Source organism: Triplophysa rosa, linkage group LG12 (assembly GCF_024868665.1).
Source record: "Triplophysa rosa linkage group LG12, Trosa_1v2, whole genome shotgun sequence".
NCBI classification, from domain to species: Eukaryota; Metazoa; Chordata; class Actinopteri; order Cypriniformes; family Nemacheilidae; genus Triplophysa; species Triplophysa rosa.
The window spans coordinates 11,697,710-11,722,731 of record NC_079901.1 but is presented as its reverse complement, the minus strand read 5'-3'; the positions used below and the strand labels follow the sequence as shown (position 1 = coordinate 11,722,731).

The following is a 25,022-nucleotide window of genomic DNA, read 5'->3' as shown; positions in this document are numbered from 1 at the left end:
TTGGGAGTGGGTTTGGATGACAGTGTAAAGAGGGAGAACAGCTGATGAAGTGTATGGTGTATTCTCAACCCAAGAAACCAAAAACGTAGACCCAAATGAACTAGGAAACTATAGACCGATTCCAAGAACTTTAAAGTCAATACGATACTTAATGGGTAACCAGTGAAGGGTTGATAACATTGGGGTTATGGGATCGTATTTTCTGGACCTGGTTAGAACTCTGGCAGCTGCATTCTGAACTAACTGTAGTTTGTTTATTGATGATGCAGGACAACCACTAAGCCGTGCATTACAGTAGTCTAGTCTTGAGGTCACAAATGCATGAATAAGCTTCTCTGCGTCAGCCACACATAAAATATTTTGTATTTTGGCAACATTTCTAAGGTGGAAGAAGGCTGTTTTTGTGACATTTGAGATGTGATTTTTAAATGACAGCTTGCTGTCTAATATAACGCCTAGGTCTTTAACTGTTTTTGTTGGAGTAACAGTGCAGCCTTCAACTTGCAGGTTATAATCAGAAATATTCTGCTCACGTGTCTTTGGTCCGATAAGTAATATTTCTGTTTTATTAGAATTTAAAAGAAGGAAATTACAAGTCATCCAATGTTTTATATATTTCGATGCACTCTGCCAGTTTTGATAGCTGGAAGGAATCATCTGGTCTTGATGAGATATATAGCTCAGTATCAGCTGCATAACAGTGGAAGCTAATTCCATGTTTTCTAATAATGTTTCCAAGGGGCAGCATGTATATGGAGAATAGCAAGGGTCCTAAAACTAATCCCTGAGGTAATCCATAATTTACTTGCGTTAGATTTGATGATTCCCCATTTAAATGGACAAATTGATGTCTGTCTGATCAGTAAGATCTGAACCATTGTAGTGCCTGTCCCTGAATACCGGTATAATTGTGTAAGCGATCTAGAAGTATTTTACGGTCTACAGTATCGAACGCAGCACTAAGGTCAAGCAGGACTAGGAGTGAGATGTTACCTTTATCTGATGCTATAAGCAGGTCGTTTGTAATTTTAACGAGTGCAGTTTCAGTACTATGATGCGGTCTAAAGCCTGACTGGAATTTTTCGTGTATGTCATTATTTTGTAAGAAAGAGCACAACTGAGTGGACACTACTTTTTCTAGTATTTTAGACAGGTAAGGGAGATTTGAAATCGGTCTATAGTTTCCTAGTTCATTGGGGTCTAAGTTTGGTTTCTTGATAAGAGGCTTAATGACGGCCAATTTAAAGGGTCCTGGGACATGGCCTAGATTAATTGACGAGTTGATAATGTTATAAATGGGCTCAATTGCAATGGGAGCACCAAACTACAGTTAGTTCAGAATGCAGCTGCCAGAGTTCTAACCCAGAAAATACGATCACATAACACCAATGTTATCAACCCTTCACTGCTTACCCATTAAGTATTGTAATGACTTTAAAGTTATTTTAATCACTTATAAAGCCTTAAATGGTTTAGCCCCTTCCTACATAACAGAGCTTCTACCACACTACAACCCATCACGCTCTCTAAGATCTCAAAACTCCGGACTTTTTATAACACCTAGAATAACTAAATCCATCAAAGGTGGTAGAGCTTTCTCATACGTAGCACCTAAACTCTGGAATAGCCTCCCCGATACTATTCGAGGGTCAGACACACTCTCCCAATTTAAATCTAGATTAAAGACACATCTTTTCAGCCAAGCAAAATATGCTAAATAAACCACCGGGAGACTGCATTTATTATATATTATTTACTAGAATAATCTTGCTTGTTCTATAAACACCATGCACTGTGCTGTGTTTTACCTTTTTTGTGTTTTTCAGTTTTTCTTATTTTCTCCCGTAAAGCTGCATTGAAACAATGCACATTGTGAAAAGTGCTATATAATTATAAAATTGAATTGAATGTAACACAACAGAGCAATAAAGGAGTGACAGAGATTCATGTTTTGTTAATTTATGTTGTTTACTGAAGCACAGTACATCTAAAAAAACATTGTGCAAACAAAACCTCATCACATTTATTGGAAACCTATTATTAAAGTACAATATATATGCATGTATAATGACACAAATGTTTCTCTCCGCTTTTCTTATCTTTGGAAGTAAATTGATACATTCAAATAATCTCAGATTTATTCACAATAACTCAAGTGTATACGATCTAGACAGATACTGCCCTCAAGAAAAATGCCCAACCTATATAATATTAATGAGCCTAAACAACTTGAACAAGTTGAACTACATCAAAATACATAGTGCTTTTTTGTTATTTAAAGGCCAAGAACTGTGCAAATATTTACTAACCGGTTTTCATTATTTAACCCTATTTGGCCATCATGTTCTTTTTGGTATTTTTCTCAGGTCTAAGCAAAATGATGTAACACTTTGGGGTGAAGATACACAACAGCAGGCCGTAACTGGAGGCCAAAATGGCGAAAATCTCCACAGCCACTGTGTACTTGCCGGGTGAGCTGACATATGCTGGAACAAACGCGATCCACACAGCGCAGAAGATCAACATGCTAAAAGTAATAAATTTAGCCTCATTGAAATTGTCTGGAAGTTTCCGAGCAAGAAAGGCCAGCAGGAAGCAGACCACTGCAAGCAGGCCGATGTAGCCCAGCACCAGTACAAATCCCACTACTGATCCTACTGTGCACTGCAGGATCACCCGAGCACCAAACTCTCCTCCTGCACTCTCTGTGGGCAAAGGAGGAGCCAACAGCAGCCACAGCAAACATATGACAACCTGAACTAGTGTGCAAAAGAAGATGCCTGCCCTCTGCTGGATAGGCCCGAAGTACTGCATCAGGTTAGATCCAGGCAGAGTGGCCCGAAAAGCCACCAGCACCACCACAGTCTTACTGAGGACACAGGCAATGCAGATCACAAAGCTCACTCCAAACAGGGTGTGACGTAGCATGCAGTTCCATGGCACAGGACGACCGATAAAAACAAGTGCACAGAGGAAACAGAGTGTGAGTGATGCCAACAGAAGGAAGCTCAGCTCAGAGTTGTTGGCCCGGACGAGGGGTGTGTCACGATGATGGAAAAAGGCAGCCAGAACAGTTGTGGTCAGTGTTGCCCCAGTCACAGATAGTACGGTCAGGACAACTCCCATTGTATCTTGTAAGGACAGAAACTCCACGACCTTTGGGATGCACTTTGTCCTCTCAGGGTTTGACCAGAAGCGTTCTGGACACCTAATGCATTCTGTTGAGTCTAAAGTATATTATAGAAAACATGGAGATATGGCATACTGTATGAGTATATTTTAATTGAATTTAATTTAATTTAATATTTTAATTGAATATTAGGCTAATCTTGTTGTCAATATGAATTTGAATGTTTGTTTTACTGGTTTTAATACCTGTGACATTACTTATTTCCCCTGCAGCACAAGGGAGGCAGTCGAAACAGCAGACAGGTTTTCCTTTTTGTACAGCTTTCCTAGTGCCCGGGAGACAGCTCACACTGCACACAGATGCAGGCACCTGAATACAGAAGAAGAAAACTCCATCAACCTCACAGCAACCTTCTGACAATACAATATCAGTACGCAAGCATCACTGGATCCTACCTGGTCATCCCAGCCTCCTCCCCAAACCACCCGCTCAAGGTTTATGTTCAGCTCCTGACCTGCTCCTTTTGCCACATCAAATTGTCCAACATGGACAAAATTCACTGTTCCGCTTTCATCTACATGCCAGTTCATAATATCATAAGAGGCAGATGGCTCTCCATTATCTTCAAAATAGACCCGCTCACCCACAGGTGTTGTGAAGTTTACAGCATTTAAGTACTGAAGAAGCTGTGAAAAGACAAATTGAACACAAGTATTTCCAGTTTGATAAGTATTGGTTGAATGTATATAAAAATCACATGATACATTAACAATTGCTATGCAATAAATATTTGCATGACTTATTATTTAATTAACACATAACAAACACTAAGTAACTAGTTAAAATTGTGCATATTCACATTTATTGTAATGCCAGAGGAGACTGGGCCTCCCCCAGCTATTTATGGTGAAATTAAAAATTACGATGCTATTTTTTCATGAAATATTGCAGTGTTTATTGTAAATAGTTTATTAATGTGGGTCATAGTCTTTTTAAATTTGTGTGCCCTCATATTCTTCAGTTAAAATCTGAAGATGCACTTCCGTCCTGTAATGACTATCCATCTTAAATGACCTGTTAGACGGCTTGGGCGATGCATCGTTATCTGCTGCCAGTTCCATTTAAAAATGCAACGGCTGTTTTTATACATCCAATCAAATCGCAGAGAAAGATGAAAGACTATTTTTCTAATTTTTGACTATTTTTCTCATTCAAAATTCCATTTCACTCAGAAATGCGTCAAAATACGGAAGTAAAAACGATCGCAACTTCCGGTTCACAGAGACTTTAACATATTTTTCTTGCCCTAACCACCTTTGGTTTTCTCACTAGGGGCTCTAAAACATTAAAACAATGTGTGTTGTAAAACCACTACAAATAAGAATGACTGGTTTTGTACATCTTTGTACCTCTCTAGGTTTTATTCGGGTCACATCAGGACATTCTCCATGTTCAAATGGCCCTTTACCAGGCTGACAGTCCATCATGTTGTGAATGGCATTGGCAATAGCATACACAGCTTTATACACATTGTAAGTGACTCTCAGCTGTGAAACATCTGTGTAGATCCGACCATGTTTCTCCACATTCTCTAAACCAGTACATCTTGGTTTGTCAGATGAAGGCTTCCAGTCCTGTGCCATCGAGCACCCAAAGATTTCTTCCCAAACATCTTTTACAAAAGGCTCATTTGGCTGCTTCAAAGGACTCAGCTGGGCAAGAAAAGCATCCAGACCCTGAATAGCAGCCAGGCGCAAAGCAAAGCCAATGGTGCCTCTCAAGAGAGGAATGGTCGCCAAGTCAAAGAACTGCGTAGAAGTGCTCCAGGCCTCTGTGGCTATCCACTGAATGTTGGTCACATTCTGCACAAAAACTTCTTAAAACAGAATATATAAATCAGGACCGATGGCAAAAGTTACCACCACACGAGCTGTGGAAATCTGGATCCTCTCCACAATCAGAAAGATTCTGCTCTGTGAGTGTGATTTAGGAATGAACTCCAAATAGTCCACACAGATTCCTGTACCCTCCAGCTCTTTCAAGAGCAGCTGCACACCACTTTTACCATAATCATCATCTCCTGCAACCACACCGACCCAGGTCCAGTGCAGCAGATGCAGCAGACGGGCCATGGCCTTGGCCTGGAAGGCATCGCTGGGAACAGTGCGCAGGAAAGTGTGAAATCTGCGACTGTCACTGAGACAAGCACAGGACGCAAAGTAACTCACCTAGACAGAATAAAACAAAGATAAGATCAGGGAAAACATTGTGTAAAAAGTGTAGTATTACATATTTGGACACACTTTTTTTTATTTAAACATTTTAGTTAAAATTGCTGTGCAGCTCAACTGGGACAGCATGGTGTTAGCAAAGATAAAATGATGGGTTTGATTGACAGGAAACAAAAAAAAATCAAACAACAAATCAAATTAATTAAAAAGGAAAAACAAAAAGTTGTGCAATAAAGAGATTTGTTCATTTCGTTTTACCATGGGAATATCAAACACTCCCAGTGTGTCCGCCACCACCATTGAGGCAGAAGAACGGGCATCTCCGATAATGACAGGCACCATCGGGGCTCCGCTGCACTCTTCTCCAGACACTTTCTCCTCCTGTCCTGTTACCAAAGCTAAAGCAGCACTCAGGGTTGTGCCTTCAGCAAGGCAGGTGTCGGCTATAAAATACCCCAGAATAAAATTCGGGAGCAGGACGGGGTCCCGATTAATCTCCTCAACTGTGAAGATCATCGCTTTGAGCCAGCGGTAGGAACGAAGGTCAACACTGAGAGAAAAAGTCAAATTTAGTGCAAGCTGTTTTGAGGATGAAGTTGATGCAGTTCTGTTATAGACAGTGGCAAGGATTTAAAATGATAATACTTTATATTACCAAACATGTTTCTCCAAACACATAACCTCCAAAAAGGTATTATAGAGAAAAGTAAAAAATTAAAATAAATATGACTAAAATAACTTGACAATGTTTATACAAAATAAATAGGTTTGGAAGAAATAAGATACAGATGACTTTACAGTATCATTTAAAATAAGATTTGTCCTTTCATGAGATTGCCTGTATATAACATCATGGTATTTTACATCTTCATACAGTTTTTAAACAACTCTATATACAACTCTATACTTAATACAATTTTTTATGCTCACGCTATACTCACTCCTGGCATTGAGCACCCTTCTGTAATCGAATGAAATCGTGTTCAGGCTCTGGTGCTTCAAAATGAACAGGAAACAGACCACCAATGATCACATCTCCCTCTTTATACAAACTCTCTGACACAGATCTACCCCACAGACCACAGGACAGGCCAGCACCACATACCCGGACCATCTCAACAACTAACCCCACCACCCACAACCACACCATCAAACCCATCACTAAACAGAGAGAGAGAGATTGAGGGATGAGAAGTGCAGGCTCACAAATTTCCTGCAAAGACAAAGGGTTGGACAATATTCCTCTTTTGTAGACTTCCTTTTGCCTGGGGCAAAACAACATGTAACAGGAGAACAGGTGAGGTAGGAGATAATTGCAGAAAGCCCTTGTGGAGAGTAATTTTCCTGGGGCCCAAAAAGAATAGAAAAAAACAACAGATCATTTTTTGCTATTTAATGTTGTTGTGAAGATAAAATAAAGAGATGTATACCTTGATTCATAATAAAAAAAGATAATTTTTCAAAATAAATTTCATGCTGAACACAATAGTTTTGTGTTGTTGGTAGGGCTGTTAAATGATTAATCATGTTTAATCGCATTCAGAATAAAAGTTTATGTTTACATAATATGTGTCTGTACACAGTGCATATTAATTTTGTATGAATAAAAACATACGCATACATGTAATATTTGTCACGGTCATGTTATATTTTGCCTTGGTTTATTTCTGTTCCCGTTTTGCCTGTGTTCCCTCATTTGTTTCCATAGTTATTCCAATGGGATGAATGGGAATGCTGTGAGTAGCCCTGCTTGTGCACAACCTGCAAATGAAATGAAATAAAAAGAAAAGGTCAAGTTCTGTAGGCAGTTGGCTATTGCTCATTCTTCTGAGAGTGGGCTGCTGGTTATTGAAAGTTTATTGATAAATGCAACTGTATTTATGAGAAAGTTTTTAAAATACAATCACAATCAGTTAAATCACACGATAAACAGAGGAAATCCAGATAAATTGTGTAAACCAAAAACCAATACACTATGCACATCTATTCAACTTCTGAAATGCACATTGTGTCCTTAAAAAGCAGTTTATTCTACTTTTACACCATAGCTAAAGGAAAAGCTAGTTATATTTCTTTTTCTTTATAAAATTGTCAGAAAAACATTTATTATTGATCGCATAATCACTGCATTTTTACACCACAGAAAAGTATAAAGTTAGTGTTCGATACGGTTAGATACTCATTCAAAAAGCACAACAAAATATTTATGCAATGGAAAATTATCATTTATCTGTCAATATGAATGCTTGAATACTCACTCACTCACTTACTCACTCACTCACTCACATCTGTATATACAGATTCTCATCAATTGCGTATAAATAACACGCTGTTGCAATAAAAAGCATTTTTCTGATGAGCTGCATTGCCATATACAGATTCAGGGATTAGTCAATGGTGTATGCATACGGGCCGATGACATAATTCCGCTAAAATCTCAGCCAGCTAAACCACTTCTGCTCTCATTGAATTCAATTTTTCATCAAGTGATAACATGTGTTTAGTAAGAAAACGTTCAGATTTCAGCGAACAGACAACACTACAGCTGAACATTGCAGCCTTTGTCATCCTGCTTCAAGTAAGTACAAAAGTTTACTCGTCTTTTTTCATATTCATATTTCTGAATGTAGCTTGAAACGGATAGCTTGAAGCGCTTCACATTTTTGGTTGTTGATGTAGTGTTTGGATAATTTGACTCACGTTGTTGACCGTAATCCTATGTGCATCTTGAAGCGACCGAGTAAAACGCCTTTGTTTCCAATGGATGCTACGTGTGCCGGATATAACCGAGCTGGCTGAGATTTTAGCGGACATACCTCATCGCTCCGTGTACATATACCCCATTCTCTCTGTCCGAGCGGACTTAGCATGTAACTTAGTCATTACATTTACATCCAGTCTTTCATTAGATAAAGATTTTACATGTTATACTTCTCACAGACTTCTCACGGAATCAAAGTTTGTCTTGTTCTTCTGGCATATGGTAAACTGTTAGTCTCCAGTTTGATTATGTGTCATTTGCAGTAATTTACAGAAGCCTAAACATAAATGACAGAAACATCCCCCTGGAGAAACGTAAAGTGCCTCGCTTAAGGGCATAATGTTCTCGAAAATAAATCATTTCAAATACTCTACAGACCTTATATGTCATATTAATAAAATGGTGAAATACATGCTAAAATAAATGAAAACGCTAAAACACGTTTTTATTAAATGTGTTTTTGCTTTTTTCCACAGTGTGCTTTTATTGTGGACAAATTAAACCAAACAGAAAGACCATTAGTTTTAATAACTCCAAGTGTATACCTATAGTACTGATACAGTACATGTAGGTAGCTATTTCATCTTAAAAGTCCTGCAATTTTGTTATTGTAGCAGGGCTGGTCACACGTTTGAACTAATTACAGGCATTAATTATGTAACCAATCAGCATTTGCCGGTTGGGTATATAAACCGGTTGGGGATGCCATAGTCACATGGCCGAAAACCCGCCCTTCCTGGGTTGCTACGAGCAATGCAGTGGACATGTAACCCGATTAATGTGCCTATGGTCCTTGAAACACTGTACATTAAGGCTTTTAGTGCTGTATGATGTGTGCTGGTGGGTTGAGACGTACTGGGAGTAGTGTTACTTTTCTCAGGCTCCCACTCGGTCAGCTTTGCAGTTTGGCAGGGTCGCAGCGATGGTTGTGACTGTTGTAAAGGCCAAAGAAGCTGTTGTATAAGCGTGAGGAACATGATCACGAGTGGCACATTATCGGGTGGTTGATGAAACCTAGTATCTTCTCCAACGGCTGTTCCCAGCCACGCTGTTGCTTTTCCAGGGAGATTAAACGCTGCTGCTTTTACTCTGCTGGTTTGCAGGGGGATTAAGCACTGCTGCTCTCAGAGGGGGTTAATTTGTTCTACTTAATGTTTTGATTGGTTTCAGTTTCTGTTCTTGCTTTGATAATTTTGTGTTTCTCTACTGTCGCTTTAGCAGTGCTGATTGTATTGAACGCTGTCATGAGGTTTTGTAACAATTATTGTTATGCAGTCCCTGTAGTCATTTTGAATCCTTATGATTTTCGATCAGTATGATTCAGCGACAGTATTTGTTTTTGTTTGTTTTGAGTATTTGTTTTATTTATTAACTTTCTTTGTGTTTGTTTTTGGTTTCGTTATAGGAGCTGGGTGCTTCAGAAGCTGGCTTGGACTTATCACACCATGGGAGCCCCGTTGTTGAGGGCTGTCTATTGCTGTGTCACGTTTGCCGAGCTGCTACTTGCCGTGCACTTTGCGTGACCTTAATTTGGGGTGGTTTTCCTTTGTATAATTAGTGTCATTTTACAAGCCTGCTCCTTGTGTATGAAGCCCCAGCCTCTTTCTTTTTCTTTGTGATTTATGTTTTGACCAAACCTGTGGATGTGGTCCTTCTGTGAGTTGTTTTTAAAACATTTCGACCATCATTTTAGATTAATAAAAATACTATTTTTGTATGGTAACCTGCGTCTCCTGCCTTTCCTGTTCAGTGGAACTGACTTGTGTGTTCTTATTAAGTTTTGTCCCCAATTGTATTGGGGTGGCGTAGTCGCTATATCAGTAGGCCACGTTGCATTATAATTAAAAGACTCTAGTAATTGCACTTGCCCCTCAAACTGTCAAAGACCAGGGCACCTCTTTTATATTTCAATAAGATAAATTTGGCTGTTTTGCACGATTTATAGAAAATAAAAGCATCCTGTTACTCTGAAAGAATAATATACTCTCATCCTCTATTAGTGCTTTGGGGGGTGCAGAGGTCCAGAGACACATACCAGACATCAGGTGTAGAGACCGATGCTGTTGCTATGGTGACACATGGGACCAGTGGGAAGATTTTGTTCTGTAAAAAAAGTTCTCAAGCAAAGATAAGAAGGACTTGTGTTACATCAAGAAATGTATAAATATGAATGCATATTTGTTTGCATAATTTATTTCAGACATAAATTAAAGCATCTCAAAAATGTCCCCTGCAAGACAGGCCAGGTTCTAAAATCCTTGGAAAGAGTCTTAAATCAGGGACATGACAGGAACCCAAACGTCCACATTTGTGGACACAATTTGTACACAGTATACAGTTTGCATGTCTCTGACATCAACTACATAAATAATTTACACAAGCAAAAATGCAGATTATTAAAATTATTATATAATTATTAAAAATCTAAATGTCACATAAAATTTTATCACGTTTATCTTAATTTTGTAGTGTTAATACAGTGTTTTGAAAAAAAGACGTTTGCCTTTTCAAGTAAGTCAACAAAATTTGCTATAAAATGAAAACAATACTTAGGGACATATTTCACATTTACACACTTTTTACACACTTTCAAGTACAGGCCTCCAAAATGGCCTACAAACACTGTTATTTCTGTAAGTTCATTTAGATGTTAAAAGAAAACTTGCACAGACTAAATCCACTTTGGAATGATATTTTTACACCGCAGTGTCACTCATGGAATATCAGCACTGTATTACTTGGGATTTTTAAATAAAAGTATTAACATCTGTACTTCAGAACTCTTAGCTCCTAGAGCCACAACACCACAAATTGTGTCACCCAGCACATTTCACAGTAAGCTCAGGCTGACCTTGATTTGTTGCTGTGTGTGACATGGTCAGAGAGACATAGCCACCAGGAAGATATTTCACTTCCTAAGTAGCCTACCTTAAATAACATCACCTTTTTAATGGTTATATAATAATTCACCAGATTAATTTAAGTGTCTTGAATTTAATATCCTCATATCAAAAGGAGATTATTAGTTTAAAACTCAGCAGGTTGTCTCATCACAAAACGTTTGCTTCTGTTGTGTTTCACTTGCTGATCTGTCAACCGAAGCACATGTACATACATCGTTCTGTCCTTATTTTCTGCCAGCTGGTCAATACAACATCAGAGTGATGCTTTCTGTGATCCTGCCTCTGGCATGTTCAAGCACACACAAGAGTCTGTGCACAGCATCTATTTCCCCACACCTCTAATGTGCTGGAAAATGACTGTAAATAGCCTGAGGGCTCTGGAGCTCAGTTCTGCTCCACTAATGGCTGGTAATAACTCATCTTTACCTCAATCATACTAATCCTCGCATCCACTTTTGCATCAGTTTGTTATTTTGCGACTTCATCTGCCTCACTTTTTTCGTTTGAAATGGAAAATTACAAATCATCACTCGACGGGACTCTTAATGGGGATATGGTCATTTAATTATTTTATGTTTCTTTGATTCACTCAGGCTTGTTCAGTCTACAGTGTAGTCTCTCTTCCATCCTCACTATCTGCCATCAGATATGGAGCCCAGGCACCACAATGGGACAATGCATGGAGACTAACAGAGGTCTTTGTTCAGCTCGATATGATGACTAATAACTGTGGGATTCCTAGAGTTATTTCTGATAACCCAGCTATCTCTATAAACTGAATGGAGACTCTATTGGGACACTGCAATACAGGGGATGTTATATGTTTCAGCCAGAGAAGGTAGTGTATTTGTGTTATGGGTTTGGGCAACAGTAGTCAAAACAGCAGACAGGTTTTCCGTTTTGTACAGCTTTTTGTCCAGCTCGCACACAGCACACAGGCACCTGAACGGTTTAATCGGGTGTACGTGCCATGATAAAATTGTATCTTACTCCTCTTAAATTGTAAAATATAGTTTTTTTCTTTCATAGTTTGCAAAGTAATAGTACTGGGAGGGGTGTAATCCACTATCTGTGACCCAGATCGTTAGATTGCTTCCATGTCTGCAATATGAACTTGGCATGTTACCTAAATGTCTACGAACATATGGTATTGTAAAATAATACTGGCTAGACATATGTTTAACTTGCTAGCTAATGTAATTTACTTGCTATTTCAGAATTATCAGAAATAATCTACAGGGACGCTATTGTTTGCTTATGTGTACCGGAAGTGAAGTTTGGGCCACAAAAATGTGCATGCGCGGTAACGTTTGTTTATGTTGTTTCTTTGAAACGTCTAGATTTAGATTTATGCATTTGGCAGATGCTTTTATCCAAAGCGACTTACATTGCATTATCCTATACATTTGTTTCTAAGCATGTGCAATTCCCTGGGATTGAACCCACAACCTTGGCATTGTTATGCCATGCTCTTAATACTGAGCTACAGGAAAGCTATAGAAGAAGAAAACTCCATCAACCTCACAGCAACCCTAACAACAAAATAGCTCGGCACAGCAAGCACTTAGGAGAGAACAAATTGCTTCCTTACACACACGCACATACGCTGGGTTTTCAAGTTTTATGGGGATTTTAGACGTATAGAGATTAAAAGAGTAAATTGGGTTGGTTTGTTACTTATACAATTTTACAAAAATAAATTAAAGTATTTCTGTGGACACACAGTTGCTCTATCATTACTCTTAGATTGTGTCGTTCATTCTGTTCTGTGAAGGGCCAGCAGGGCTCTTTCATCATACAGAGAAAGAGAACAAATTAATCAGTAGGTGAGACACAAATATATATATATATCTTTAACAGCTTGAATTCCTTGATGAAAATGAAAACAGTCTCTGTATGTGGTGATGCCTTGAGTTTAGGCTTATTTTCCATTTAAAGAATGAATGTGTTAGTTTGTTTGTACAAAATGTGACTGTTGTCATGTGCATTTGTCCTACTTTTGTATTGAGCGATTTCAATACTCTGTAAAATGTGGAAGGGAATTTATTGTATAAACAATCCAGGTGTTATACATTTTCTTTAAAATAATTGTACTATAATTTGCTAATTGTGCAATAGCATTTACAATTTGCAATTTTAGCGCAGGACGACCTATAAAAACGAGTGCACAGTGGAAACGGATTGTCAACAGAAGGAAGCAGCTCAGAGTTGTTGGTCCGCACATATTGATTTAACTGTGGTCAAAACCTTTGAATAACTCCAAGTGTACACCTTTAGTACCTTTAGTGGTATATACAGTAATATTTATAGACCTATAAGTTTATTATATGCAGAAGACTGGACTAATTGAATGATGCCCTCAAACTGTTAAAGACCATGGCACCTCTTTTGTATTTCAATGAGAAAATGTTTCTGTTTTGCACGATTTATAGAAAAGCATCCTGTTATTCTGAAAGAATAATATGCGCACTCTCACTATGTCTTATTGAGTGTTGTTAACCTGAAGTGATCATGAGAGTGCTTTGGGGGGTGCAGACGTCCAGAGACACATGCAAGGCATCAGGTGGAGAGAGGGATGCTGTTGCTATGGTGACAAGTGGGACCAGTGGGGTTTTTTGAACATTTGTTCTGTAAATAAGAGTTCTTTAGTTAAAAAGGACTGGTCCTAAGTGTTACATCAAGACATCATTTTTTTAATATTGAAGGACTCATCGGATGAGCACTTTCAACAAGTTGGTATGATTTATTAGGGTCTTCGTGAAATGTCTGGAACATATTTTGCTTAAAAAAAACTCAATGGCTGTGTAAACAAAACCCTTTTGGTGCATGTCTCTTTAAATGATAATGAGTTACAGCGCACAAGTTATTTCCATTAAAAATAAAATAAATCCACTCCTGTCTCTTCCAAGGTTAGGACTCTGTGCAGCGACTACATTGCATGTTGAATGTTGTCCATGAACTTTAGCCATGGCGTCACGTACACCGCTGTCGCTTGTGAAAACAACAATGGCGGCAGCACCGTGGGTGGAATTGTGTAGATCAGTGGTTCACAACTCTGGCCCGCGAGATCCATTTTCCTGCTGAGTTTAGCCCCAACTCTGATATAAAACACATGAACAAGCTAATCAGCATCTTTAGGAATAGATGCTCTCAACTTAATGCGGCGCTGCGCAAATCTATCAGCGTATGACATTTAAGTACCGCGATAGCGATTCAAGTGCAGATTGCTCGGTGCGCATTTGAATCGCTCTCGCGGTACTTTAATGCGATATGCCGAACAATCTGCGCAGCCCACCATTAAGTTGAACGCGTCTGTTCCTGAAGTCACTGATTAGCCTCTTCGGGTGTTTTATCAGAGTTGGGGCTAAACTCGGCAGGAAAATGGATATCACGGGCCAGATTAAGGGTCGGTAATATTATAATAAGATCCTGCTTTTACGTCACAACAAGAGCGAAATCTGAATGGCTCGATTTCTCACATGCTTGCAGGGAAAGGTTAATCAAAACAAACTTACTGGGATTGTTTTTCACGTTTTCTGGGTTGCAAGATGCACCGGGGACCCGATTATAGCACTTAAACACAGAAAATTTTGGATTCTCATCCGATGACTCCTTTGATGCATATTTGTGTACATTAAATGTTTTATTTGTACAACTTTTTTCAGAAATAATAAAGCATCTCAAAAGCCCCTTGCAAGACAGTCCAGGTAATAAAATCTTCGAAAAGATTAAAAAAGACCAACACTATTAAATCAGGGACATGGCAGGAACTTAAATGTATCGCATCACCAGTTTGTGACATGGGGTGTTTCTCAAACGCAAGGACACATGCTAGTGAGGCTGCCTCCTGCCTAGAGCAGTCCTTCTAAAGGCATGTAAGTAAAGGTAGATGTTTAGAGTCCTCTTCGACATTAAACGCTAGAATGAGACGGTGCATGGCAACGTCATTGCTGTTTCCGCCTCCGCAGTTACTTTAAAGAGAGAAGTCATGTGTGACCACAGAAAAATAAATAAAATCATAGAGAGAGCATCTCCTATTGTTCATTTTATTTTCAGTCGTGCATAACAACAGTTCATTTTTAGCTCATGTTAGCTCAGGTCCATTAAATAATATTAACAGATACAACTTTTAATTTTAATAATGTTATGTACCATATTATAAATCATTATACATATTGAATTACTCATTTTCTGCATTTTTTACTTTTATTACATAAACATTATGTGAAGAAAGTGCTGACTGGATTCTCGCGATGTTCTTTGGGAATGTGTGCAAAGGATTGTGGGTGATTTCAGGCAGCGAAGGATACAGTTGTTGTATCCTGCAAAACAGCCTGAACGAAGGACACAAAGCGAAAGCTTCCTTCCAAGCATACTTCTGTTTGAGATGTCCTTCGGCGGCACTTGATGACGTGGCAGCCGAGATTTGCAACCTGCCCAGGACGCGTCCTTACGTTTGAGAAACACCCATGAATAAAGGACCTAATGCAAACTGACATTAAAAAATCCCGTCTGACTCCACCCTGTCGCCCAGCTGCAAAGCTGCATTTAATTAGTGGCATGAAAACCCGGTAGTACCGTGTGAAAGAAAATAGTGTTTTATCTAATGAAACTACACCAGGCTCACATAAAAGTTATCAGGTCATAAAATATTCCACACCTGCAGGATGATCAAAGAAATGAGAATCTAAACCTGTTTATGGCTTGTGGTTTTATATGCTTTTCACGTTTAATAAAAAAATATGTATGCAGGCCTATCGAGGCTATTAAAGAAATTGAAGAAAGCAGCACTGTATGCTGTATAGAGGTATACAATGTCATGCTATCTTATAACTTCTTAGCCACAAATAGTGACAAAAAAATATCCCATCTGATTCACGATTAAAATCGTGTCAGGCATTAATCAAGCAAAGTCCACGTTCACGAATTTTTCTAATATATGCCGTTCCTTCTGTCGCCACATGATGTCGTCTTATCGCCCATTGTATTTCCAGCTAAACACGTTTACATTCATTTGGCAGTTGCTTTTATGCAAAGTGATTACAAATGTAAAGCACGCACACAGGTTATCATAACAACATTTAAACAGTACTTCAACAGTAAACTTCAGGATCACAAAAGCTGTACAAAAATGTTGTACAAAAATGTTGTACAAAAACGATGTTTGTTGTTAGGAAGTGACGTTACCTGCGTCCACATCCAAGCAGTGATCAGCAAACAATACTTTCAAGTTCTTGAAGTCCGGAGAAGGAAAATTTAGGTAAAAGCTGCATGTTGTATGTGAGTTGAGTATTTGTCCTTTTTGAGTCACCGCGTTTCTGTGGCTCATTTTTGTGTCATATGTGTTACTTGACACAGCTCATTCTATTCTCCTGTTGTTGTTCTTTCTCTCCACCCCATTCACGGAACGAAATCTGTTATGACTGAAATCAAACTTGTTCCTCTTTCTTTTAATAAGACATGATGAATTACATAACAAACGAAAAACAGTCGGGCATAAGCAAACACTGAACATTTAGGCTAAGTAAAAATTAACTATTTGAATTGGAGCTTATTGTTGCTCTCTTATAAATACGTGGCACAAATATGAACAACATTAGAGCAATACTTACAATATCAGAGATCACTTACTTTGATCTTCGTGATTTCTGTTTGACACATGAAATTGCAGGTTACATATATTTGCTTAAAATCAAATGATTTCTAAATAACATTACCCACAAAATCGGATATGATTTAAAGAAACAGTTCGCCCAAAAAATGAAAATTCGGTCCTTGTTTACTCACCCTCAAGGTGTTTCAAATCTGTTTACATTTCTTTGTTCTGATGAACACAGAGAAAGATATTTTTTAAGAATGCTTAACCAAACAGTTCTTTGACTAAAATGGCTTTATGCATTTCTTTGTTCTGTTCAACACAAAATAAGGTAGCCTATATTAAATATCGTTCTCTGTGTTCATCAGAACAAATAATTTTAGATTTGGAACAACTCGAGGGTGAGTAAATGAAGACAATCTTTGTTTTGGGGTGAACTGTCACTTTAAATGATCAATCTTTATATGCTTGCAACTGTGAATCAGAAGTGGTCTGCAAGGGTAAGCTCATGAGAGTTTTGTTGAGTTAATTTTTATTTTTTACCTGTTCAATAACGGATTTAGTTTTATTTTCAACCCAAAATGACAGACTGCAGCCTTAACAGTCAATATTTCTTTGTTAGAATTGTTGTGACAGAATGTGTGTGTTTAGTAGGCTTCTTGATAGATTGCTGTGATTCATGCAACTCAGTGAGCTGCTAAGAAGTAACTTCTGTACAGAGCATTTAAGATATGCCATGGACTTATGCCATCGCATGCCACTGTCCCCACACAGCACCTCTTCAGCCAGGGGTCATGTCACTAGTAAATCCACATGAAGGGAAAAAAACAAACAACATAGGCCTACAAAAGTGAGATGTTAGTGATGGGCGCAAAGGACACAGTGACAGATTTATTACTAAAAGCTATTACTGAAAGGTTTTCTGTGTACCAAACCCCTCCTCCTCTTCTGAGAAAACTAGCCTGCTTATTAGACTGGGGTCATTACCAGTCATCTCTGGGTGGGGAAGGTCATAGCGGTACTGTGATATGGCGTGTCATTTTAAGCCCTGTAGTTCTTGCAACTGCACATCATTTCACTCTGATACGCATACATATTGTCAGTGACTCGCCAACCTTGTCAAGTGTTTTTGTCATTTAGTTTGGCCTCTTGATACTATATGACAACTTTAAATCTCAGTGTATTGAAATAGATCTTAAGTGTCTCACAGTATATTGGCAACACAATATTATGATGACTCTGTCAGGGTTTACAGTATTTTACAATGGTGACCAGCTGATTTTAGATCAGTGGTTCTCAACTCTGGCCCACGAGATCCATTTTCCTGCCGAGTTTAGTCCTAACCCAAAAACACCTGAAGAAGCTTATCAAAGTTTTCAGGAATAGACGCGTTCTACTTAATGCGGATCTGTGCAGATTGCTTGGCGTTACATTTGTGAATGTGTCCCATCAGGTGTAAAATTGTTCTATCAGTGTGCATGGCTGGGATGTGTCTTTTTTTATCCCCCCGAGAGGTCTGTGTTAACACTTCATGAAATTCTATTTTTCTGTACAGAAGGTGAGGCATTCTCATCTTGCTTTGTAAATCTATAGGACAGACACCATATATTCATCAGAAATCTACTTCGTAACAATAAAAAAAATATTTATAAAAACTGATCTGTACTCTGCTGTGATTATGAGATGTGCTTGGATTTGCTTGGCCTCAAACCAATGGATTACATTTCAGATCCAAATGATCTCATAAAAGTGTGTAGTTTACTGAAGAAAAGTAATTAAGTGTCTTGGTCAATTAAGTTACTTTCTGTGATGGAGTCATTATTTACTGTACTGTATGCCTGTTCTATTACAAGCATACTTTGGAAAGGAGAGTAAGGCGAGATAGCATTTATTTCCTTCTAAATAATGCAATAAATATTGTTTTAGACATTTTGGTGGTCATGCTGATCCACTTGCTCTCCTACTTAAACCAACTAAGGACACAAAAAAGACACTGAATCACTGCTGTCTTGAACCTGAACATGTTTAGGTGGAAATCACAACGTAGGAACCTACACAGTAAAATCGCCAGTGTTAAAAAAGGTCAAATTAACACTCATGGTGTTTATATAATCCACACTTTCAAAGTGTGGATTATATAAACACTGTGAGTTAATTTGACCATTTTTAACACTGGCGATTTTGCTGTGTACATTTTGTCCTCATAAAACAAAAAAAAACGTGTTTTAGGTAAAACCGTCAAATGTATCATTAGCGTTCATCAGCTTCACATAACAATAGAAAGGCCCAGAGTGATGATGTGTTTGGTGTGGTCATGGCTTTCAGTTCAATTTACAGTCCTAACTGCAACCTGTCACCCATATAAGATAACACATCTGTTTTCCTTTTTGTCAGGTGGGTGACAGCTTGAGGTTTTTTTAATCGTAAATGTATGGAAGAGATCTGCAGGACTGAGATGATGAAGTGAAGAGAGGAAAATCCCTGTGGTGATGCTTTACGATGTGCATGAGCACTTTGAAGCGCTTTGACCTTTGCATGTCCCCACGTGGAAGTGTGGACCCCAACTGACTCTCGTCGAATGCTGTAAGGCATTACATAGAGAAAAATAACAGTGTTTCTTTTCATCGGGTCGCTGATACGCTTCGCCACAGTCTCCTAGGGCTTGCTTGCCAGCCAAAGAAAATGCCAGAGAAGTTGCTTGTTTTTATTCCCCATTTGATGCTTTTTATCTGAGTGGCAATGATCCTGAGAAAAGAAAATGTGCAACAGAGACAGGTTTTACATTGACAGTTTATTAATAAAACAAATTTCTCTTTAGAGGATTGTATCATACAAAGTATCTAAATACAGGCATCTGAGGTATATCTGTCTGTGGAGATTTTGGTGGTGTTGGACGAAGCAGTGTTTGAAAGCATAAAGTTCCCCACAGGACACAAATGAAAAAAATGTTGAATTGTGGTGTTTTTGACACAGCACAGAAAAGCTTTCTGGCAAAAAAGGTAATTGTAACGCGTTCTCTAGGCAAGGAAGGAAGGAGGCGGGAACCGGGAACATTTAACAAACTTTAATGAAAAATAAACAAACAATAATACAGAAGTAAAAAGGCCGGCAGCCCCTCACGGACGACTGCCGGCCACTGGACCATAAACAAAACTTAACACTTCCGGGCCCGGTCCTCTCTCCCCCTATTCCCCTGTCGCTCGGCCTTTTATGCTTCCGCTCCTCCATGAGAGATACAGGCCGGAATGACACCCAGCTGACACTCATTATCAATCGCGTCCCGGCCTCTTGTCATGTCTCCCTCGTCATAGTAATAAATGTTTTTTTTTTAACTATCCCAATGCCTTCCAAAAGAAATACCTTGCACTTCTTCAAATACATCAAAACTGTATCTAATCACCAACAAATCACAAATCAGTTTTAAAAGGAAAGTTCACCCAAAAATAAAACTTCTGTCATTATACTCACACTCTACTTATTTCAAACCCGAATAGCTTTCTGTCTTCCGCAGAACACAAAAGAAGATATTTTGAAGAAAGTTGGTTACCGAACAGCACCGGCACCCATTCACTTCACAAACCAATGCAAGTGAATGGGGGCCAGTTACCAACATTCTTGAAAATATCTTCTGTTGTGTTCTGCGGAAGAAAGAAAATCAAACAGGTTTGAAACGACATGAGGTGAGTTAATGATGACAGATTATTTATTTTTGGGTGAACTATCACTTTAATAAATGAAGTAAAAGAAAAAGTTTAATCCATTTGGCAGTACGTGTCATTGCTTATGAATGTACTAAGGGTACCCTCTTAAAAATGCTGTTTTTTCAAACCATTGTTGTGAAAATATGGACAAAATCGGTTGTTGTTACCCAACCATGGTTTCTTTATAACAGAACGGTTGGTTTTGTCATATTTTACCCAACAATGGGTTGAAACCCAGCATTTTTGCATGTTTGGCCCAGCTGTTTAGAAACTGTTACTGTATCAGTTTTTCAGACAAACACAAAATCACAGAATGCAATTGTAAAAATCTTTGGCATAAAAATGTCTTGTGTGCATGGATTGGTCTCAATAGAACTCATTTGGCCTTGTAGCCTTCATACAACAACATCAACAGATGTTTTTAGTCAATAAAGCTGGACAGGCTGCAGATTGTTTGTCACAAGCACACCCGTTCATACAAGCAAAAGTCAAGGCCAGCACATACAATGTAAAAAGAGAAACAACCAAATTTGGACAAACACACGTGCCAAACACATTCAAATAATGTAAGCAGACCCCTTTCATAACACTTTCTGGTTTCTGGTGTCATGAGACAGTTCAGGATTTCCAGATCAAACATTCCAGATCTGATACATTGTACATAAATGTTTCTTAAGTATAATCTTTTATGATCCTTATGACAATTTGTACTTATTTTAAATTCCATTGTGCTATATGCAAATTAGATAAATCACTTATTTTGAAATAAATGAATACACAAACATTTTTCTTGTAATTCATTGAAATAACTGTCAGCTCCCATTGTATTACACATAATATTTCTTGGCATATATGTGTGGCATTATAGCTTACTGAATCTATTCTGGATGACCAATGTTAGTACAAGCAGTGGATGTACAGTATACTGATGTTGCGATAAATATGTATTTACATAATGCTACTGATTTTCCAATTCACAGTTTTACTTGAAATTAACAATGCGATAAAAAATGTAAAATTATCTCTACATAATCGTCACCTTAGATTTGACATATTGTATGCAAACAGTAAGAGCCATGGATTGAGTAATGATCTCACAAACTAAAACTGCCTGTTGCTTATACGTAGGAGTGTATTGAGACAGCTCCCCCTCTCTGTGTATGGCTCAAGTGCGCCGGTGGAGTTGAGCATAGCGACCCTAGCTTACCCTGTTGAGAATACTTCTCAGATTCTGCTATGGTGATCTAATACTTGAGAGTCTACGGACCACAGGCCCTCAATACAACCCTCATCATCTAGTCCACGAGTAATCACCACACCCGGCAAGTCTTATCAGGCACCATATAGTCATTGTTCTGGCAATGGAAGGCTTTGGCAAACTCTGGGAAGTTCTGTAATGACCCAAGAACTCTGCACAAAAAAGAAATGGCATGGTAAAATTGTGATGGGAGGAAGATAGAAGATGTGTCCATCGTTGTCTGTGAATAAAGATGCGTGTACCTGAACTTCCCTGGACTGTGAACTTCAGTTTTGATGGAGTTGACAGCATGCTCTGGTCTGTGTGTTCCACACCACACCTTGAAAGCAAAGTAATGATGTTCAGGTAGCAATTGCTTAAAGGAACAGTTCACCCAAAAATGAAAATTCTGTCATCATTTACTCATGTAGAATGTAGGAAAGCAAACAGTTTTGGGGCACTTTTGACTACCACTGTAATTTTTCCTCAATGGTGTCAATGGTGGCCAAGAACTGTTTGGTTACAAACGTCCTTCCAAATATCTTTCTCTGTCTTCATCAGAAAAAAAATAATTTATACAGAATTGGAACAACTCGAGGAAATTATGACCATTTTTATTTTGGGGTGAACTGTCCCTTTAACATCCAACTGATTCATTCTACGCTCTCAGAAAAAAGGTCACTGTTACTGGGGCAATGCCCTTTCAAAAGGTACACTTTAATACATAAAGAGTGCATATTAGTACCAAATGGATACACAGTATTTATACCTAAATGGTACATATTAACCTTTTAAAAAGGTCCCAGCAACAACTTGTGTACCTTCTTTTCTTCTTGTGTACTCAGACATACAGTATCGACATTATTCAAAATGTTTTTAAAGACAAGTAGATTGTAAATCTTTTTTTTTTCTTTCAAAAACACATTTTTTGCATGATAACCATTGTCATGTTCAGGTCTATGGGTGTCACAATATATCAGTATTGCCAATAACCGTGATGATAAGAACCATGATTATTGGCATTGTTTTAATACTACACACAATAATATTGTAAAATATTCAGCACCTGTTTAATATTGTTTAAGAAAAGAAAGTAAAATAAATACAATTAAAGACTCATTTGACATATAGCGTTATTTTTGATATCACATCACTAAAATAATATTATCAAATCGTTTGTCCACAATAATGGTGTAGGGAAAATCTGATATTGTGACAGCCTTATTATTCAGGTGCAAATTTCAATAGGTTTCTTAAAACATTATTATTAGTTATTAAACCAATCATAACAGTTTCTTTTTTCAAGTTTTACCTGTGCAAAGTTGAGGAAAAAGAGTTGCTCATGATTGAGGTCTATACCAGGCAGAGGAGCTTCCTTTCCATGCTTCTTCACGTAGTTCTGATAGGCCTGAAAAAGTGAATCACACTGATGAGAAATCATTCGAAGTTGTTACTGGAAAAAATAGTTCTAAATAGCAGTAAACATCACACATTATCTCACAGCCAGTTGCTTTCCGAAGGAAATGCTAATCACATGTGACCCGTGAGTCAGTGAGTGCTTTTTGCCCATTACTCCGATTTCGCGCTGCATGTAAACACATTTACCGGTTTTCTCTCAGTTTTGTTTATGTGCGCATGTCTGACAGCGCAATAGTAAACAAAGGGAAGTAATAGTAAAATAACGTATAAAAGTCTGCTCTCGAATCATGCAGTTGATTTAGAAATGTCAAAATGAAGAACTATTGCTACATATGCAGGTACTGCGGACATGAGAAGAGATATAAAAATACAGCTTCTGACCGTTTTCCCGCTGCATTTTTCATTACTAAACAGACTATCGACGATGACGTCACTGCACGCTAGAAACCCGGCAAGTCTCAAACTTCCATGTAAATGCAGTTTATTATATGCATGTAAACAGGTTTCTTTTTAAGCTATCCGTTTACTTTGTGCATGTAGACGCACTCAGTGACAGGTTTGTGATTGCTGTTTATACACTGAGAGTCTACATTTGATGGTTCAGTGAGACCTAGCATTAAACGCATTTAGACCGTGAGCCATTTTCTCCTCTTTGGCTTTTCTGGGGAGACTAAACTATTAAGCTGATTCCCTCTGTCATTACAGTCTGACAGAAATCCATCCGTAGTGGAACACACTGAGCTGAGCTGCCTGCTCTGCATATGAGAGTTTATCATCCGTACTTTTTAGAACATGTAAAAACAATTTATTTGATTATACAGCTCTCTAGACTGAAGAATTGGGGGGCGTGATGTATAATGGGTGGACTGCTTGATATACTAACTTAAACTGCAAAATATATTTTAATAAAAAAATATATATTCTTATGATAACATTTAGGGAAGCAAGCGCAACAAGACCTAACTAACAATTACACGGACACACGTGTTAGAATCTTTACTTCTCTACATTTATCCCCCGAGCGGTTTTTAATAAAACTTGTTATAGGCCACCATAAAGCCAACATTTGAACTACGCAACTTCATTTGCAGTGCGAGACCATTAAAAGCTTTTTTATTAATTCTACACTAAACAGCCAAGTTAATGGTTTTTATGACCGGGCGAAGTTCAAGATGATTTTTCTAAACAGAAATCACATATACAGTACACTCTTAAAAAACACTCTTTAGTGCCATAAAGAACCTTTAACATCTGTAGAACCTTTCGGTTTCAAAAAAGGTTCTTTGTGGCGAACAAAGTTCTTCAGATGTGACCCTGGACAACAAAACCAGTCTTATGGGTCAATTTTTTGAAATTGAGATTTTTACATAATCTGAAAGCTGAATAAATAAGATTTCTATTGATGTATGAGTTGTTAGAATAGGACCATATCTGACTGAGATACAACCGTTTAAAACTCAGGAATCTGAGAGTGCAAAAAAATCAAAATATTGAGAAAATTGCCTTTGAAGTTGTTAATCAGGGGCACTGTGGCAGGCCATCCACTCACAAAAATAAAGTTTTTATATATTTAAGGTAGGAAATTTACAAAATATCTTCATAGAACATGATATTTACTTAATATCCTAATGAGTTTTGGCATAAAAGAAAAATCGATAATTTTGACCAATACAATGTATTTTTGTCTTTTACTAAAAAGGTTTCCGTGCTACTTAAGACTGGTTTTGTGATCCAGGGTCAAAGATTATAAAAAGTAAGAAAGAGATGGTTCTTTAAAGAACCTTTGACTGAATGGTTCTTTGTGGACCAAAAATGGTTCTTCTATGGCATCGCTGTGAACAACCTTTTAAGCACCTTCATTTTTAAGAGTGTAGAACAAACTGTGTATTAAACTCAATCTATTCTTCTGGCAGTTAAGGTGGATGACAAGACAGCCACAGCAAAGGCTAAGATTTCCTGTGCTGTACTTACCTGATAAGACTGTCGAATGCCCCCGTTGTCAGCGATGTTCTCCCCAAGAGTATTATTCCCATTTAGCTGTTCG

The 25,022-nt window shown here is 38.1% G+C and overlaps 2 protein-coding genes across 3 annotated transcripts in view; both read right to left on the bottom strand.

Moving 5' to 3' along the window:
• Positions 1-2,014: 2,014 nt before the first annotated feature.
• Positions 2,015-6,775, bottom strand: LOC130562949 (extracellular calcium-sensing receptor-like). The gene is given in 6 exon segments (XM_057348294.1): positions 2,015-3,227; positions 3,376-3,499; positions 3,586-3,816; positions 4,540-5,358; positions 5,620-5,911; positions 6,303-6,775. Coding segments are annotated over 6 exon segments (2,706 nt in total). The 5' UTR covers positions 6,644-6,775; the 3' UTR covers positions 2,015-2,328.
• A 12,895-nt stretch (positions 6,776-19,670) lies between these two features.
• Positions 19,671-25,022, bottom strand: part of LOC130563263 (neprilysin-like) — a 38,867-nt gene continuing 33,515 nt past the window's right edge. For both annotated transcript variants that reach the window (XM_057348700.1, XM_057348701.1), the window contains exons 20-23: positions 24,950-25,015; positions 22,872-22,967; positions 21,823-21,899; positions 19,671-21,732 (exon numbers count right to left, since the gene is read on the bottom strand). In XM_057348700.1, coding sequence (XP_057204683.1) covers positions 21,633-21,732; positions 21,823-21,899; positions 22,872-22,967; positions 24,950-25,015 — 339 coding nt within the window. In that variant the 3' untranslated portion in view covers positions 19,671-21,632. The remainder of the gene's footprint in view (positions 21,733-21,822; positions 21,900-22,871; positions 22,968-24,949; positions 25,016-25,022) is intronic.